At 51.2% G+C, this 20288-nt stretch overlaps 1 protein-coding gene across 1 annotated transcript; it reads left to right on the top strand.

Annotated features, from left to right (window-relative positions):
• Positions 1 to 7627: 7627 nt before the first annotated feature.
• LOC102943892 (aquaporin-5) lies at positions 7628 to 12995 on the top strand. The gene is made up of 5 exons (XM_037883905.2): positions 7628 to 8048; positions 9538 to 9702; positions 10168 to 10251; positions 10789 to 10970; positions 12497 to 12995. The coding sequence occupies exons 1-5, from the start codon at positions 7686 to 7688 to the stop codon at positions 12525 to 12527; spliced, it is 825 nt and encodes a 274-aa protein (XP_037739833.2). The 5' UTR covers positions 7628 to 7685; the 3' UTR covers positions 12528 to 12995.
• Positions 12996 to 20288: the final 7293 nt, after the last annotated feature.

Below are 20288 nucleotides of genomic sequence, written 5' to 3'. Positions count from 1 at the left end.
CCAAATGCAGTCACCTTTGGGTGGAGGCTGCCAGCCAGGTAGACAAAGTATACCACAGAGACGTGGGAAATGTTTGCAGAATAAACTTCTCCTTTTAAAGGGCCATCTGAACATAGCAGCACCGAGGGCCCCGACTAGGGTGACCAGAGGGTAAGTGTGAAAAATCGGGACAGGGTGGGGGGCAATAGGAGCCTATATAAGAAAAAGCCCCCAAAATCGAGACTGTCCCTATAAAATCGGGACATCTGGTCACCCTAGCCCCAACCGAGATCAGGGCCCCATGGTGCTGGGTGTTGCACAGACACATAGGATTTGACTAGACAAAGTGGCTGAGGTCTTAGCTAATCCTGACCACAATTCCTAATCAAGACAAAACCATTGCAAGAGAGAATCCCTGCTTCAGACGGCTTAGAGGGTGCGAGAGGGAACTGACTTGCCCAGCACTATACCAGTGAAAGTTCTGGGAACAGAAGCCAGCTCTCCTGGATCCCACACCAGTTCCCCAACCACTAAACCACAGCACCTTTAACAACCAGTCTGACCGTACGGGACCTCACTCTTGAGGATCTCACCTGAAAGATTCCCCTCCAACATACACGTCATAGAAGGATGCTGGACTAAGGCCATGTCTACACTACAAAATTATGTCGACATCCAGCCACCGCAATTATTACATCGCTTGTATGAGCGCGCCCTTGGCTCCTTGCGTCGGTGGAGCGTGTCCTCACCCGGAGCGCTTGTATCAATTGTACTGTCAGCATGGGGCGTTGTGGGACGGCTCCTGAAAGCCAGTAACAATTGACGTAGCACCGCCAGGTCGACACTGACACCGAGTCGACCTAATTACGTCGACTGTGACTTGGTGCCACGCGGGGGAGGGGGTGTAACTAAATCGGCTCAGAGAGGCACTTAGTCGGTGGGAGCCAAACGTCTACGCGGGGACTTAGGTCGGCTTAACAATGCCACGCAGGGGTGTGGATTTGTCACCCCCCTGGCCAACACAGTTAACACGACCTAATTTTCTCATGTAGACCAGGCCATAGACACCGCTAAGTCGATGGAAGAAATCTCCTGTCGAACTAGCTACCGCTTCTCGAGGGCGTGGATCAACTACAGGGAGAGAAAAAACACCCTTCCATCACTGTAGCAAGTGTCTACGCTACAGCGTTACAGTGACACAGCTGCAGCGCTCCGGTTGTATCATCTGTCATGTAGACAAGCCCCACGTGTGGTTCTAAAGAAGTACTGGAGGTGATGGGTGCCTGATCATTAACACAGTAAGCCATCCCCTCTGGAGAGGGGGGGATTGACAAAGGGAGTTGTGTGCCGGCTAATTACTGGCTGTCAGCGTCTCATGAAAAAACAAGACAGCGAGGGAAGTGGCTCCACTGAAGGGTAAGATCAAGCAATCTTTATTCTGACGGACAGAGGCTAGATCGTTTCACCTGACAAGGGAGGGTTCGTGACTAGTTTTGACGGTCTGCCTCATCTGCCCCGCAGTCCCTTCCAGAAAGTTACAGCTTGAACTAGAACAGGGCTCCAGACACAAAACTCAGGTCAGGGTCCAAACTTTTGCCATTTTCACGCATCTGCAAGTTTCAGATCCAGGCTGCTGGTTCAGCCCGTTGCAAAGAGAGGGGCTGTTTGCGAGACCAGGAACTCTAATCCCCCTGCAAGAGTCAGGAGGAGTGTTTGCATGTGGGGTTGTGGCCCACACCCATCTCTAGGTCACACCACAACTCCTGCTGCTGATATGATCTAAGAGGCAGAGACTGCGGGCCTGACTTCCATTGCCATGCCCCTTGCATCATCATTTACATCAGTGCAAAGTGGGTATGAAATGCTACTATGGCAGAACTGTGCAACTAGTTTGCAGGGCTGTGATTAATGCCCCGTGTGCATGCCGGGAGAGAACCAGGCCCCATGTCTCTCACTTATCTGCAAAGTATCACACACAGAACAACAGCACTAGATACATACTATCCCTGTGTCAATTCTCCCCTTTCCCCCAGGCAGGAGCCCTAGCAGCCATCTTTCTTTAACAGTGCAGATCTATAACCTCGTCCTGCCCCACGTGAGAAAAAGTTTGCTCAGATGTCCTGGTGATTTGGAAACAGCTTCTTCTACCCCAGGATCAGGCAGAGGGAGGCTGGAAGGAAGAAAGGCAATGGATCATCCAGGCCTTATAACCGTGGGAGGAAGATTAAGAGTGTACACCCCGGATAATGAAGCGATGGAGTGGGCATGATTGAGCAGTTCTGATTCTTGCTAGTGGAAGGTTGTGGTGCTGTTACACACACACACACCCCTCTCTTCTGAGCCTGGACACACACACAAGGTAGTTCACTACAATACACAGTTAATGTCCACGTTGTCACTGAACATTCTTTCATGTATCATCTGGTGTCAGCAGTTACTATTAAATACTCCAGTGGCAAGAGCATGTGGGTAGGAAGGGGAACGGGGGGGCAGCTGATATTTGCCATTTTGTCTGCAACTTTTATCATTATTCTGATCAATACATGCCTGAAATTTTTCAAAACTGAAATCAGGTTATTTTTGCTTAACCCCATCATATTCATCCTGATGGTCGGTTTCATCGGAAGGATTCGATTTCCTAATGTTATTACATATTTTATGGGAGCACCTATGAGCCCCAGTTGTGCTGTACAAACCCAGAATGAAAACGGTGATGCCCGCTTCATGGAGTTTACAATCTAATCTAATTTGACAGGCTCATCTCCCACATTGAAACTGACCAGTCAGAAATCCGAGCTGATTGGAAATTACAAATCAGTAGCTTCCCAGTTGAGGATCAGAAAATGAAATCAGCCATCCAGAGATTACAATAAGCAGAAATTTATCCACTGAATAACATACACACCTTCATGGGAAAGGACAAGTCTGTGTGACAAACCTTGCAAAGAGCAGTTTGGCAAAAGCTCTGACAGTTCCAATTTGTTCACACCCATCAGGCTCTGGAAGAAAAGAGCTCCTGAAGTGGATGATTTTGATTTTATGAGGTTACATTGTTTGTCTAAGAGCAAAATTAAGATTGCAAAGATTATTAAGGAGGGCAAAGAAACATCCCATCTTCAGAACGACCGCAAAGTGCCTTTCTTTTGCATTCCTGAGATTTTTCCCTATTAATCTAAGCCTGCCTCCCCACCCCTGGTTGGAGAATTTTCACTCTGAGACCCAATTCACCAGGGTTCCCTCCCCCCCCTCCCCCCAACAAAAGAAATAGATCTGGAGTCAGATTCAGACTTGATGGAAGAAGGGGAAGGACTCCATTTTAAAGTCAAGGGAGTTTCACCCACTTACACTAGTTCTGGTTTGATTGTTAACAGTCTTTAAATGGGGTGTTAGATGATTGTCCTTTGATTTGTTTAAGGCCCAGTGGGTCTGAAACTGCACAATGGCTGGCATGTGTGTTGATCGCTTGGCTGACAGGGAGATGCAGCCTCTTTGCTAGCAACATTGTGAAAAAGTGATCAGGAAGAGGGGAGAGGAGTTTATGGGTAGCCAGCTGACACTGCAACTAAGGTTTATGGGAGGTGGAAGGTCATTACTCATGTTGGAATCTAGCCAGCTCATCTTGAGGACCCAGCGTACAAAACTTTCACCAGAATTTGCCAATGGGGCAAGCTGGGTTAGGTGTTTCTTGGCTTAACAGACTTGGTTTTTCCTTCGCTTTACTTTCTACTCATGACCCACATAGCTGGGGGAGTGTGATTATTATGAATTCTGCTGTTTCCAATCCATATTCATCTAGGACCTTATGGCTGTCAGTTTCCTGCATGCTTAGAACTTCAGGGGGACAGTAGGAATAGAATTCAGCTTTCTTCTGCTCTTAAAGTGCAAGTCCCTGATTCTCAAGTTAAAGGGAAATCTCCCCAAGCTTTTAACATTATAGGGAATAGAACGCACGCAGTTCTGATTTCAAATCACTTTGAAGACTGTGTCCCTGTATGGGTTGCCAGAATGCAGCCACCTCTGGGGTGGAACACAGCAGCTGTTAGCAATGCTACAAACGAGTTTTCACTAGTAAAATATAAACTGCAGAGAGAATTTTAGGGAGATGGAATGCAATTTGTCTAGCAAACTCCCTAAACCTTGCACACAAAAAATGTTCTGGGATTTGCAGTGAACATGAGGGGAGTCATGGCTTCAGGGATACATGTGAACTAGGGGCTTTGCTCCACCCAGTGAGCTCAGCAATTAAATATCAACACCATGTCAGCTTCCTGCAGTACAGAGCTCAGAACCTACACCCTCTTAGAGCCTTTGTGGGGTTTTGTTTTTGCTCTGGACATGCAGATTGACCTGGGAAAAGAGGTGTAAATCTGGAATTATCCCCATTCAAACCCAAGGCATTTACACCGGCATCACTGAGATAAAAATCTGGCCCTTGACCTTGTTAATGGGCTTTAAAAAAAAGGGAAAATTACCAGGTGACACATACTCCTCTGCGGAAAGCATCCTGGCCTGGTTCCTGTAGCCCTCGTGCAGCGTCGGCATTAGTCCAACCTGCCCGCACCTCTTGCTCATAAAACTGCCGTCTCTCACTGTGCTCTGAAGTAAGTGCCAGGGCCCAGAGACACAGGGAATTTCAGAAAGAGCTCAGGGCCAGGTTCCAAGAAATTGGATAATCTGGTGAGGCTAAAGAGCTTCCCTTCTACGGAAGCGCCTAAAGGTGGTCCAGAGTTTCAGGCGCCCGCTGTGAATTTCCCGGCCAGAAATTTTTTTAAAGGCAATCAGCTGACGAGGTGCCGAGTTCTTGTGAAAATCCAGCGCCGGAGTGGGAGCTGAGCTGTTTTGAAAAATCAGGCCCTGACGGTGCAGGGCAGAGCTCTGCAAGATGGCAGCAGGTATCTTAGGCTACAATGAGCAAGGTGCCATGGCGGCTAGCCAGGCTACCCTGAATGTCAGTGTCATTCCCTTACTCACAGCTACCATCATCCATTGTGATTTTTAATTCTGGGTGCCACTTATCTGGAAGAGATACCCCTGCTCTATAAACTTTCTGGGGGCTACTTTACACCCCGAGGGCTCTGTGCTGATCAGCACCTTCACCTCCATGTCTCTGATATCTGGTGGCTGCTGCCCAGGAGAAATGGTTGGAGGGCAGGGGGTAGGGTGACCTGATGTCCCGATTGTATAGGGACAGTCCCAATTTTGGGGTCTTTTTCTTATAGGCGCTCCTATTACCCCCCCACTCCCTGTCCCGAGTTTTCACACTTGCTGTCTGGTCACCCTAGCAAGGGGTGCCCTGGAGCAGTGGTTCTCAGTCAGGGGTACGCATACCCCTGGGGACACGCAGAGGTCTTCCAAGGGGTACCTCGACTCATCTCTAGATCTTTGCCTAGTTTTACACCAGGCTACAGGAAAAGCAGTAGCGAACTCAGCACAAACTAAAATTTCATACACACCATGACTTGTTTCTACTGCATGCACTGAAATGTAAGTACAAGATTTAGATTCCAATCCATTTCTTTTATAATTAGATGGTAAAAATGAGAAAGGAAGGCCATTTTTCTGTGCGAGTACGCTGGGACACATTTGTATTTTTATGTCTGGTTTTGTATGCAAGGAGTTTTTAAGTGAGGTGAAACTTGGGGGTAGGCAAGACAAATCAGATTCCTGAAAGGGGGCCAGTTGTCTGGAAAGGTTGAGAACTACTGCCCTAGAGGTATCTCAGGTCTCAGACAGGGAAGGGGTTGGGTGGGAGGAGGGTCCCTCTAAGGAGCAGACCTGGGAGAATTGGCTCTAGCTGGGGGGAAAGCCCAGTAGCAGAATTCCCCTGCCTTTGCACAGAACAGCCCATGGTAACCCTCAACAGCACCTCTCCAGCCCGGTGTACTCTGGGCTTGCAAACACTCCCCTGCAGAGGGGGAGAAGGGCTCTGTTTATTTACCATATGTGTGTAAATCTCTGGCTTGCGAAAGCCAAGGGGGTAGAGTCAAGTATGTGTGTGTTTGCAGGCGACAAGCCAGCTTTGCTTTCCAAAAAGCTCTGCCAATGCGCCTCACCTGCAACGTGCCTGGATACCCAGCACAGCTCTATCTCCCCCTTGCCAGCACCTCCCTCCTACTCCAGCCCTGAGCTCCCCCAATACCTTTGTCCTGCTGCAGGACCCCCTGCTATTCAAATCATGCGCCCTGCCCCGGTGCTGCCAGTCCTTTGCTCTTCCAATTTTCTGGGCACCCACCCAGTGCAGCTCACCGCTGCAGACCCAGTCCTGGGCTCCTCTGCCAGCCATTTTTCACCTTCCCAGTGGCACCAGCTGTTATTCCAAGCCTAGGCACCCTTCAGAGCTCTGCCAGCCTGCATTACCCAGCTTGTTCCCTTCCCAAGGTCCCCTGCATGTCCGCCGACCCACCTTAACCCTGCTCAGCTCCTTCAGAACTAAGACAGCAAAGCCGTGTGGTGCGGGGAACATGCCCAAATACCCACCAGGCCCTAGGCCGCGACCCAGCCAAACACATTCCACTAGGGCGCTTAGACAGGATTTGAACCCCAGCTAGGAGGCAAGAAGTGTATTAACCTCCGTTCCCCACAACCACCCACCTGCCGGATAGGACCAGAGCAGTAGCAAAGAGGAAAATATTTCCCTTTAGAGCACTGGCTCTCAACCTTTCCAGACGACTGTCCCCCTTTCGGGTGTCTTGCGAACCCCCCAAGTTTCACCTCACTTAAAAACTCCTTGCTTACAAAATCAGACATAAAAATACAAAAGTGTCCCAGTGCATTACTACTGAAAAATTGCTTCCTTTCTCATTTTTACCATCTAATTATAAAAGAAATCGATTGGAATGTAAATACTGTACTTACATTAGCTGTGTAAACAAGTCATTGTCTGTGTGAAATTGTAATTTGTACTGACTTCAGTACAAATGTTTTTTATGTAGCCTGTTGTAAAACTAGGCAAAGATCTAGATGAGCTGCGTTATGCCCTGGAAGACCTCTGTGTACCCCTAGCGCTACGTGTATCCTGAAGGAGAACCACTGCAGCCATGCAGGAGACTGGTCTGCAAAGCCTCAGCATTTGTTCTATATAATTGAAGTCCCAGTTCTAATCCCCGAGCTCCTCCTGTGCATTGCTGGTCTGCGCAATATAAACCCTCTAGCAAATCCCCACCTCCCCCCGCAACATCCTGCATCAGCTAAGCACCAGGGCCAGCTTCTAATCTCAGACATGCTGGTATAAATCAGCAGTGAGAGTCACTCTGGATGGACCCTGAGAGGAGAAAATGACCAGGAGAGCTTCCCCCATCCAGGCAGTGAAACTGGCCAGAAATAAGGACTTTGTCACCTTAAACCTAAGGAGGCAAAAAACCAAATACATGCTCCAGTTCAAAAATAAAAGCCAGACCCAAAGAGGCAACCTGCTAGTTATGCTAACGACCACAAAGACATCGGATAGGGGGCCATTGTCTGGAGAGGAGGAAAGAAACACTGCCAATCAGCTGAGTCCTTCACTCTCTGAGAGGTGCTGAAGTTCTTTTCAGCTGTAAACTTTTCCAGCTGCCCAGGTGGGCTGGCCAATTCCTTGACTCCACCCACCATGCAGCTACTTGCTGCTCCTGTATATATATGGCCCTGCGCCTGGCTGTTGTTTGCAGAGCCCAGACAGAAGAAGCCTGACACTCCTTTCTCTCCAATTACCCCCTCCCGATCCCACCATGTATAAGGAAATTTGCACCATGGCTTTTCTCCGGGCCATAGTGGCCGAGTTCCTAGCCACCATGATCTTCGTCTTCTTCGGCCTCGGCTCAGCCCTGAAGTGGCCTTCAGCCCTGCCGAGCATCGTGCAGATCTCCCTGGCTTTCGGCCTGGCCATCGGAACCATGGTCCAGATGTTCAGTCATGTCAGCGGTGCGCACATCAACCCGGCGGTGACCATCGCTTTCTTGGTGGGAAACCACATCTCCTTCCTTCGGACGGTGTTCTACATGGTGGCCCAGCTGGTGGGGGCCATTGCTGGGGCAGGCATCCTTTACCTGGTGACCCCAAGCAACACCCGTGGAAACCTGGCCATCAACGCGGTAAGTCTCTTCCTGCCCACGGATGATTAATTGTGCCCAGGGCCTCAGCAACCCTGCACATGGGTTCCCAGCCTCGCGTGAGGAATCGGACCCACCACGAGGGTTGATGAAGGCCGGTTCACTCTGGCGCTGGAGATACCTATGTCCATGCAGATGGAGAGAGATGGGAGCACCATGCCGGCAGTCTTAGCATAACTGATATGGTGCTGACAGCACAGATTTATTGTGCTGTGCAATTAATGAGGTGGGTTTTTTTTCCCTACATGCTTCTCTTATCCTGAGGGCACGAGTAAGTCACAAGCACCTTTCAGATGGGCTTGACTCCAGCCTCTCTTCCTGGAGCCAGGGAGATCAGAGCAGGGAAAGGAGCTAAGCCAGGACTGGAGGGGAACCCACTTAAACCAGTGTGGGGGTGTGGGTGGGGGGAGAGTTAGGAGCCCTTTAGACCAGCATGCCCAGTCAGAGGAAGGAGGCTGGAAGACCCCCTTAAACCAGTGTGGAGGGGATGATAGGCCCCCACTTGGACCAGTATGAGGAACGTGGTTGGAAGATCTTTTTTTCCAGTATGACCAGTCTGAGGAAAGTAGCTGGGAGACCACTTAGACCAGCAGAGGAGAGATTGGAGAAGGAAGGGGGGGGCTCTTCGTTTTTTGGGAGGAGAGGGTGAGATTAGAAGCCCACTTAGACCAGCATGAGGGAAATTTTGGGAACCCATCTGGGGGCACTGGGAGATCTCTTAGGTCAACAGTGGGGAGTGTGGATGATGGGAACCCCAGTTAGACCAGTAAGAGGCGGATTCCAGCCCCCTTTCAGACCAGTCTGAGGTGGACCAGTTGCTGTGCAGGTGTTGATTCTTGGAGCCTTCAGCCTCGAAGGAGGGTTTTCAGGGGCTGTGTGTTCCTCACTGGTTGTTCTGTGCCCCTCCAAACCCTAAACTCCCCCCACTCCCCGATAACTGTGCCTTGTGTCCCTTCATTTCCCAGTGCTTCCTCACCACTTCCCCCTAACTGGGCCTCGGCCTCATCCCAGCCCAATAGGGCTGGATCCTTCTGCCACGCAGCTGGCAAGAGATGAAAACAGGTGCACTGACACCAGGTGGTGATGTCCCATCCCACCCCAATGGCATCCCCTGCTGTTCCCCCCTCGAGTCCCCGTATAGGGGGATCCTAGCCCAGTCCCAGTCCTCACCTCTTCCTCCATGTATTGCTCATGCCCTCACTCACTGAAGAGCGGAGTGTCTCTGGCTGCTCCGGGGCAATTTGGGTGTTAGCAAAGGGAGAAATCTGAAGGTGATAAGTGATTTGTAAATGCCTAGAGGGAGAAATGCACTTCCAGAAAGATAGAAAGACCCAGTGGCATCTCCTTGCTAGGAATTTAAATGGGGTCGGGGGGGGAATACTGTAATCCCCTCTGTTTTTTAGGGGGTCGCAAAACCCTTCAGTCTGGCTCAGCTCAGCAGCCGTTCACAATCCTTCTTGTTCACGTGCAGCTCAACAACAATACATCCCCAGGCCAGGGGCTGGTGGTCGAGATCATCCTCACCTTCCAGCTGGTGATGTGCATCTTTGCCTCCACGGATAAACGCCGGACTGACGCCATAGGCTCCCCAGCATTGTCCATCGGCCTGTCAGTCACCCTGGGTCACCTGGTTGGGGTGAGTGTCTGGGTCACCGGGCAGGAGAGCTGGCCTTGGGAGAGCTGGCCCAGCTACTCTCATCCCAACCTCTCCCAGTCGGGGGCGCTGTAAGTAGCAGGGCGGAAGGGCAGGCTATTGGGGGATTCTCCCAGCTACTCCATCCCTTGGCTCTCCCAGCAGGGGGTGCTGCAGGGAGCAGGGCAGGGGGAAATGAGGGCTGCTCCAATCCCAGCAAGAATCCAGGGAATGGTGCATGGAACAGCACTGTAAGGAATGGGTCAGGAATGCTGGCTGTGGGGAAGCGTCCAGTTATTCCAGTCCCAGCCTCTCCCAGCAGGGGGTGCTGTAGGGAGCAGGGCAGGAGCATTGGCTGAGGGGGGAAGCCCCCAGTTCCTCCAGCCACACCTGGAGCAATGCCCCAGTCGCAAAAGGACTAGACCGAAGGGAAACGTGATCAGTCTTAATTCCCATGTCCCTTTACAGATCTACTTCACCGGCTGCTCCATGAACCCAGCCCGATCCTTTGCACCTGCCGTTGTAGTGAAAAGATTCAGCACCTCTCATTGGGTAAGAATCCCCCTCCAGTAACAGTGGCTCGCAGCATGGGGTCTGCAGCACACTGGTTGCTGGTTGGCAGGGGCTGGGCCACTGGTCGTTGGCAGCTCAAGAGTGAGTGAGGTCAGGGCTGAGAACGTGGGGGGAGGGTGTTTGAGTATAAGGAATTTGAGGCGGAGGGGAATCTGCTAGAAGACGACAACTGAAGGGGGCCGTTAAGGAAGCACTTAGAGGCCAACGGCTCCACTGCGCTAGGTGCTGTATGAACATGGAAGGAAAAATCCCCTGGGCTTTCCCATGGCTCGCTGTGGGGAAGCAGTGTGGCCTAGCGGATAGAGAAGTGGGCTAGGACTCAGTACATGGAGATTCTGTTCCTGACTCGAACACTGGCCTGCTGTGTGATTTGGGGCAAGTCACGTCACTGTGCCTCAGCTTCCCCATCTGTAAACTGGGGATAATGATACCGATCTTCGTACAGTGCTTTGAGATCTACAGCTGGAAAGCGCTACTGAAGGATTAGAGATTAGCATTCTACCCTTGGCTTCCCAGGTCTTCTGGTTCGGACCCATCATCGGTGCAGTCCTGGCTTCCCTGCTGTATAACTACTTCCTGTTCCCCTATTCGCTGCACATGTCCGAGAGGGTAGCCATCGTGAAAGGCACCTACGAGCCAGAAGAGGAGTGGGAAGAGCAGAAGGAGCAAAGGACAAAGTCCATGGAGCTGACCTCCCCGTAAGAGCGATAGCTGGAAGGGAAAAACCAAAGAACAAGCCAAGACTCTCAATCTGTGGCCTCACATCCCAAAGACCAATAGTCTCTATATGCAAAAGAAGGGTGCATGTGATATCTGTGCATATACCCTGCGATTGTGTGGGTGACTGATACAAATATTCCTGGCCAAAGAATAGAGACCCACACCTAGCAGAAAGGGGTCCCACCAACATCAGCCCTAGGCCAGACTGGCATTGACCCACTGCGCCTCAGAAGGGCTTGTCAATGGCTGGGGTGTGCCAGGATTTTTAGCATTATGCAATTGTGCCTGACTACTTGACTTTCTCTTTGGGATGAGCCCCAGATCCGAACATTTCCCCCTATCCAAATACCCCCAGACTCTTTTATTTTTGGAGCGGGGGGGGGAGGGCATTGGTGGAGGTGATAACCTGGTTTGAATTTCACAGCCCACCTCAAATGGGTGTGGGTAATTTCCACTGATTTTTCTTTTAATGCTCCCTGGGTGCCCCGACAGGGTGCCATGCAGTATTGTAGCTTTGTTGGTCCCAGGATATTAGAGAGACAAGGTGGGCGAGGTGATGGCTTTTTTGGACCAACTTCTGTGGGTGAGAGAGACCAGCTTCTGAGCTACATGGAGCTCTACCTGAGCAAACCCAGATGTGAAAACCAGTTCTGTGCAGCTCCAAAGCTTGTCTCTCTCAGCCATTACCTCGCCCGCCTCACCTTTCACTTACAGGGTCAACTTAACAGGGTCCCCTCGTGATCCTGGATGATGGAAACCTGGACCATCCTCTGCAGGGTCAAGGAGACATTCAGTAGCTCTTGGTGGGGTGATGTGGGAATCTCTTAGAGACAGCCTGGCCTGAAGGGATTGGATCTCCCATTTTGGTGGCCCCATAATTGGCTTTGGGGGGTGGGGGGTAATTAAAAAGCCCATGAGAAACAAGCACAAGGCCTTTTAGATTATTCAGCTTCTGCCTTAGAGTATGACTAGGCCTCACCTCCATGCATTGGGTATCCCACCCCCACCCAAGCAGCTGAAGGTCTCTGGGCTTCCCCCCCTCAGCCGACATTTGTGTAGGGCTATACACCATGGCACAGCAGAGATGGGAAGTGGGGGAGAGACAGAGAAAGGGGAACAGAAGGAAGGAGACACAGCAAAGGGGGGAAAGGGCCGGGCAGATGGGTGAGATTAATGGGCCCAAGTCTTTCTGTCATCCCTAGGGCCCGGCGTCTTCTTGGCGGGGCTGGAAATTCGATTGTTCCCCAGCCACGAAGTCACAACTGCCCAATTGGGAGGTAGCCCGAGGAGCCGGGAAAGGCCTGTAACCTCCAGTCCTAGCTTGCTCCATAATCCTGATGGCATATCCCCGTAAGCCCCAACCGCACCCCCAGCTTCTGCTTGTTTTCTTCCCCTTCCTTCCCTTCCCAAGCTTCTCCTGAGAACCACATAATACTGACTAAGCTCTAAGGAGTTAACCCGGGGAAATAGCCTTTCTCTGAATTTCTCTCCGCCCTCTGCTTAGGCCCTTGGAGAGGGCAAGACAGCAAGCGTAAAGGAGCAAGACTAGGTGGTTTGTTGTAGAGGATGCTGCTGCTTCTTCAGACGCTCATCTCCTCGCTAGCCTGCTGCGTCTTTACCTCCGTACAGCCGTAGGCCTGGACCTTTCACAAAAGAGCACGATACAGGCCGGAGACCGCATTTCTCCTGCGTCCAGAGCACCCATTAAACCCCATGGAAGCACTGGGGGCCCGGAGCGGGGGAGGAGAAAGAGATGGGATGTGGCCTAAGGGCCAGCATGGCTGGTATCGACAGACAGTTGCGGCAAATATATTTTTCCTTGGTGCATCCTACGTCCCAAACCTTTATCCCCGGGGGAAGCTGCTCTTTCCTGCATTTGCTGGTGTTGGCGATTCCTTTTTGTTCGGTGCATGAAGGATATGATTTTGGACATTGTACTTGGATCTCTGTAACGTATTGTATTATTTATTGTCAATAAAAGACACCAAGGGTTAATCCTGAAAGCACAGCTGATCATTTTTGTTCCAGGATGTGTCGCACTAACCCTGGGCAACACCCCTGCTAGGCTCCATTAAGCCCATTTTGCAGATGGGGAAACTGAGGCACAGCCATGGGTTAATTTCCAGGGGAACTGTGGGCACTCAGCCCCTCTGCAAATTAGGTCCAAGGTGTGTCCTGGGTGGGCACTCAAAAAAATAGAGGCCTAGCTACTCAGCAGCTGCATGGCAGAGCTGGGATTGGAATTCAAGATCACTGTCCCACACCCTGCCCGCAGGGCAATGCTCCCTCTAAATGTGCTAAGAGGAATCTGATGTTGTGCTAGGCCTGCTCGCCACAGGATGAGATTTCAGAGCTGGCGTTGAGGCCAGGGTGCAACAATTGCCAGAGGATTATTTATATGTATGTTTTGGAGGGCATTTATTAAGTGAGCTAAGAGGGAGAGCACAAGTAGGGTTACCAACGCTCCAGGATCATCCCGGAGTTGCCAGGGAATTAAAGAGAAATCTTTAATTAAAGAGGACATCGTGTGATGAAACCTCCAGGAAGAGGTCCAACCAAAACTAGCAACCCTAAGCACAAACATACATTGGACAAGCCTCCCTCAAGAGCTCTCCCAGTTTGTCATGAGCAGCCAGACCCTCTGCTGTTCCAGCCCTGGCCTCAGGACACACACAACTCGGCCAAACACACACCTTAATCCCAACCCAAAAATCCTACCCTCTTGCCATGCCAGTCCTGAGCTCATACACCCGCAGTTTAGCCAAATACACACCTTAATCTGGACCTTCCGCAGTTTGCTTGCTTTTCCAGTTCTGCCACTCGCATTGGCCAATGCACCTCATTCCCCACCTGGAATACCCCCCTGCTATCCCACTCCTGGGCTTTCACCATACAGCCCTGCCAATGCCCCTCCACCCACAGCCCCTCTGCTATTCCAGCCTCCACACACACACACACACACAGCTGTGCCACTACCCCTCAATCGTGACCCACAGCCCTTCTGGCAGGAGTTCTCAAATAGGGGGTCGGGACCCCTCAGGGGATTGTGAGGTTATTCTATGGGGGGTTGCGAGCTGTCAGCCTCCACCCCAAACCCCGCTTTGCCTCCAGCATTTATAATGGTGTTAAATATATTAAAAAGTGTTTTTAATTTATAAGGGCGGTTGCACTCAGAGGCTTGCTATGTGAAAGGGGTCACCAGTACAAAAGTTTGAGAATCACTGCCTTCTGCTATTTATTCCAGACCTGTGTTGACCAATATATGATGGGCTAATTATAAATATATCACATTATCAATATGTATTAGTCACACCATGTATATTAATATACATTAAGCACACAATATTAATACAACATTATATTGTATATATATTTCTAGCAGTTGCATGGCCTATGTTTTCTATAATCCTATGCAGTTTAGTTCTAGCCTGGGGTATTAGAGAGAAAGTGGGTGAGATAATCTCTTTTATTGGACCAACTTCTGTTGGTGAGAGAAACAAACCTTCAAGCCACACGGGGCTGAGCTCTTCTTCTATAATCCTGTTCACTTATACTCTCTATCCCATAACACTTTGAAAAACTGAAGGCAATATTGGCATGAGAAAATAAGAAATGTATCAAAGGCAAAAGACTTGAGTGTTCTGCTCCAGTACAAGTTGGGGAGGTACCTTCACAAATTAGTACCTGGAGTGCTGGTCTCCAAAACAAAAGTAATCAAAGGTATAGAACAACAAGGTTAGGAACCGGTCCAAACTGATGGGCTGGATTTTATGTGATGTGCAAAGAGTTTTGTAACTTGTAAAACCATCCACTCAGTACTCCAAGCTGAAATGTGTAACTCGGGGAGCACGCCTTCCATGTGTGGTGAATTTAACAACGCTGCACAAGATGGCTTCCCAGAAACTGGTGTCCTTTTGCTTTCTTCCTGGACTGCACTATCATTGACTTTCAGCAATAAACTTTATTGGTACAGATTATTTGGTCTCTGGAGACTGTATATTTCATAATGAACCAAAGTGTGGTCACGCAGTTGACTAAGCAATTTACCCACACACACACAGATCTGCCACAGTATCTCATTGCTGATTTTCAGCAACTCTTGCTGTTCCAGTCCTAGGCTCCCTGACACACAACTGAGCTAATCTACCTCCATCCTGGTCAGAAGCAAACCCCTCCTGCTATTCAGGCTCCACAGCATACCCCATTCTGATACCAGATACCTGTACATTTCCAGGGCCTCACTGGGCTGAACATGACAGGGCCACAGATATGATGCTCGATCGGGGTTAGACTGAGGGTGGGCAGATTTCCTGACGGAGGCGCAAAAATGTGGACAATGCTAATGTTCTGCTCATCACAAGAGCTTCTCCTCATGGCTCTAGTGAATTAAGCGGACCAGAAGGGGCTAGACACCCTTGTGTGGTCTTTCACAGCAGTGCAAATCATGACCATTCCGATCTAGCAGCGCTTTATACCCACTGGTGAAAGTGACTACATCAAGGTGCAGGGCACTGTGACCCACAGGCCTGGCGATTCTGGGATGTTTGACAAGCGCTCGCCATGAGCGGAAGCATGGTCCAGCGTTAGGAGAGCTGGATTCATTTCAAAAGCTGGTGCCTGTTCTTTTACAGGTGGGGAAACTGAGGCCCGGTGACTGGACCAAGGTCAAGGCAGTAGCAGAGGTGAGATTCATAGACTATAAAGCCAGGAGGGGCCATTGTGATCATCCCCTCTGCTCCCTGTATAACACAGGCCACAGGACTTTCCTGAATTAATTCCTGTTTGAACAGAGAAGTGGTTCCCAAACTTTTTCCCCCCTGCTAAGGACCCCTTTGGCATCTAACTAAATGTTGCAGACCCCGTTCATTTCTGGTACTACCAGAATACCCCCACCTGTGCGGGAATGCCCCCCATCTCCACGCCAGCATTGTGCAGAGGCGGCCATTTTGAGAACAAAATGGCATCCTCCATGTGGCAAAACAGCCGGAACACCCTTTCGGTGCATACTGGCCCTGGCTCAAGGCCATGACCTCCCACGTAGCCCACGGCCGACCCCCCTCGGTTCCCCACTTCGGGAACCACTGAAGTGGAGCACTCACTGAGGAGAGCCTAGGCCGGCAGCGTCAATGAACTAGTGAGCTCCTCTGGTTCCTAACCAAGCCCTAGCCACGTGGGGTGTGCTCATAAACCGCATGTAGGGGTCAACCATGCCACCAACTGGTGCCAGCTTGCAGTGTGGACAAGGACTAATGCAGTCTCCTAACCTGAAGGCCTCATCTACCGTATAGATAGAACCATGGTAAATGTAACAAGGCGATGGGTCTACCTGCAGCCTGGCAGCTCCCATGCTGGCATTTGGGGGGTGCCCAAGGAGAACACTGTAGCTCCCCAACACAGGTAAAACCATTGTGCCTGGAGACAGGACCAAGCTACGGTTCGACTGTGCTCCTTACTTTGCTACAGCACTATTAATGCACAGGGGTGGAGCGCAGCTGTGAACGGAGCCTCCGTGACTGGGACTCAAAACACGGAGGTTCTAGTCCCAGCTCTGCTACTATCCTGCTGCGTGACTTTGTGTAGGTCATGTCCCTGATCTGTGCCTCAGTTTCCCCATCTGTAAAATGGGGATAACGATGCTGATCTCCTCGAGTAAAGTGCTTTGAGAGCGCTTTTGGTGCAAAATTCAACATAAGAACCAGCTGTTGCTATTAATATAACCAGGTTGCCCAACAGTATACTAATTACAGGGTTGACTAAACTCAGAGCAGTGACCCAAAAGTGAAAGATCACCCATCACTACCCTGAGGCATCCACTGTCACCCCTCAGCACAGAAGTTGATACAGCTAAATTCTGTCTACCGGGCTGCATCATCTTCCTTCAGTTAAGCCACTGGGGTGATATTAAAATGTGGGGGCTGCTGTTTATGAGGATGGCTACCCACACCCTAGAATTCAGCCACTGGGAGGGACAGACTGAAACCCCCACTGTCTTGCTGCGTGACTGTGGGCAGGTGGCGCCCCCTCTCTGTGACTCAGTTTCCCCATCTCTGTAACGATACTCTCCCTTTCGGCAAAGCACATTGAGCTCAATGGATGAAGAATATGACTGCGCTTAGTCGCATTTTATGGTACCCAACCAAGATCAAGGCGTCATTGTGCTGGACACTCTACCGACATGTTGAGAGACAGTCCCTGCCTCTCAGAGCGGACAATATAACTAGATAAAACCGGCAAGGGATGGGAAGAAAAGCGACTTACCCAGGTCACCCCGCAGGTCAGAGACAGATCTGGGAGCACCATCGAGATCTCCTGAGTCCCAGTCGGGTGCCTCAGCCATTAGCCCCACCCTGCCTCTCTGTACAAACACGAAGCGGGACTATTATGAGACTCACCAAACCTCATTACACTTGTGACGTCCGGGCTTGTCTACATGGGGACAAAGTGAATTAAGCTAAACCCAACTGACGCCATTCGAATACTGGACATCGGCATCCACACCAGAGTTTAACGAATCTGCTTTAAAGACATATCTTTGGTTAATTCAGATGACATTCGCAAAAAGAAAAGGAGTACTTGTGGCACCTTAGAGACTAACCAATTTATTTGAGCATAAGCTTTCGTGAGCTACAGCTTATGCTCAAATAAATTGGTTAGTCTCTAAGGTGCCACAAGTACTCCTTTTCTTTTTGTGAATACAGACTAACACGGCTGTTACACTGAAACCTGTCAGATGACATTGGATCTTTGTCTCTGCTGCTTCGGATTCAAAGTAGCTACACAGGGCCACTCAGAAAAATTACTGCAGCCCTTCAGGTCTGTCGGCTGAACGCAGTCCCGCTCCCTTCTGGGCAATAGGGCTTGGCATGTCCTTTATTCACATACCATTGTGCAAATGGCTCAGGCAATTAGCAATTAGGCAGAAGAGCCAGATCCAGAGCCAAGTCTAGCAACTGTGAGAGTGACTGCAGGGGAGGGAGGGTCCTGGAATTCAGTCAGCCAGCCTGGGGGGCACTGGAGAAAGCCTGCATCCCCCACCACTTTATCAGCAAGCCTTCCAGAATGGCTGCTTAAAGTCCCCCTGACTTGGGGGAGTTGTCTGCACTTCCAAAGCTGCAACAGGGCACCCTCCAGGCCGCACAGTGGCAATGGACACAGCCCTGTCTGGTTTTTGTAGACCACGCTAATGCAATCCCCCAGTGCAGTGGGCTGCAGGTTGAGAACCACAGCGCACCCCTCCAACCCCCACACAGACCCCTATGCCCAGCGCCTCCCACACAGAGACCCTTCCACAGAGTGGGGCCAGGAGTGGAGCCCCCGGTGGGGGGTCATGCAGCAGGGACCCTAGACCCCACTCTGCGGGGCCAGGTAGCAGCCCTGACCCCACAGGGCCGGCCGGCCCGGAACCCTGCCACACAGGGCCGGCCAGCCTGGACCCCACCACGCAGGGTGGCCAGGAAGCCAGGAACCCAAATCCCATGTGCCTCGGTGGCCTTTAGCATACAGCTGGTGTCTACAATGCGGGGGCAGAAACTGCATGTAAACCAGGCTAAATACTTCAGCTCCACCATCTCCCCCCAGCCCCCCAAAAGTCATCCTTTCTAGGCCTTAACCCTGTGCCTTCCCATTAACACACATAATAAAGGGGGTCTGGGGATGGGGCGGGGGCGATCTATCAATCCCATGATCTCGTCACACACGTACGGATGAGAGGGGTGCCACATCCTCTTCATCTCTCCTTCTCCCTCCAGCCTCCCCCTCACGCCATTTGGAAGCAGGGTTCTAACCATTCTTTTGGAGCTTTCTTTGCGCCCTTCTTGGTTCCTTGTAACCTTGCCGCCCCGGTGGGCAGTTTTCGATTCTGGTAAGCGACAGGCGGATAACAAACCCAAGGCAGCTGTCCGGAGGTCAGCGCCTGGAGCAGTTACAGCACCTTCCTCATCTGAAATCTCTTTACATAAGCGGGATCAACACCTGGAACGATACTTAATACCGTGCATTTCTATAGAGCTTTTCGGCAGAGGAGGCCACATGGAATAGGGCGGCCTTGAGGGGAAAGGTTTCAGAGTAAAATAAAATACATTTGTTAGTCTCTAAGGTGCCTCAAGTACTCCTCGTTCTTTTTGCTTGAGGGGAAAAGGCACTGCTCTAACCACTAGACCCCCTTCCCCTTCCTGGAGTCAGGAATCCTGACTCCCAGACCCCTGCTTTAGCCAGTAGAATCCACTCCCCTCCCAGAGCCAGGCACGAAACGCAGGATTCCCGAGTCACCCGCCCCGCCTCTCTCACCACTAATCCCGCTCAGAACCAGGAACAGAACCCAGGAGTCCTGACCCCAGTCCTATGATTTACTATGCTGTGGAAACACCAACTGCGATTCCAACTCCACCTTCTAGAGTGGAGGTGGGCAAACTATGGCCCGAGGACCACATCCAGCCCGCAGGACCATCCTGCTGGCCCTTGAGCTCCCGGCCAGGGAGGCTCGCCCCCAGCCCCTCCCTTGCTGTCCCCCCTCCTCCGCAGCCTCAGGTCGCCACGCTGCCAGCGCTCCGGGCGGTGGGGCTGTGAGCTCCTGCCAGGCAGCGTGGCTGGCTCCGGCCGGGCGGCGGGGCTGCCAGTCCTGGTGCTCTGAGCAGCCTGGTAAGGGGGCAGGGAGCGGATGGGGTTGGATAAGGGGTAGGGGGTCCTGGGGGGCAGTTAGGGGACAGGGAGCGGTTGGATGGGGTGGAGGTTCTGAGGGAGGGCGGGTCAGGGGACAGGGAACAAGGGGGTTGGATAGGCTTGGGAGTCCCGGGGGGCCTGTCAGGGGGCGGGAGTGTGGATAGGGGGCTGGGCAGTCAGAATACAGGGAGCAGGGGGGTTGGATAGGGGGTGAGGTCCCGGGGTGGGGGGGCAGTTTGCGGCACAGCCTTCCCAAGCCAAGAACTTGGGAGGCTCAGTGGAAATGAGTAAGGAAATCAGCACCCTTGGGGACGACGGGTCTTATCGCCCCCAAGTCATGGATGACGCAGGACTCACTATCTCCTGTTTAGGATTAGCAGCCATGTTAGTCTGTATCCGCAAAAAGAAAAGGAGGACTTGTGGCACCTTAGAGACTAACAAATTTATTTGAGCATAAGCTTTCATGAGCTGCAGCTCACTTCATCGGATGCATGCAGTGGAAAATACAGTGGGGAGATTTTATGTACACAGAGAACATGAAACAATGGGTGTTACCGTACACAGTGTAATGAGAGTGATCAGGTAAGGTGAGCTATTACCAGCAGGAGAGAAAGAAGAAGAAGAAGAAATAAAAAAAA

This window comes from Chelonia mydas, chromosome 20 (assembly GCF_015237465.2).
Source record: "Chelonia mydas isolate rCheMyd1 chromosome 20, rCheMyd1.pri.v2, whole genome shotgun sequence".
Taxonomy (NCBI): Eukaryota; Metazoa; Chordata; order Testudines; family Cheloniidae; genus Chelonia; species Chelonia mydas.
Note: the sequence above shows the minus strand (reverse complement) of the source record. Positions and strands in the feature narration are given on the sequence as shown.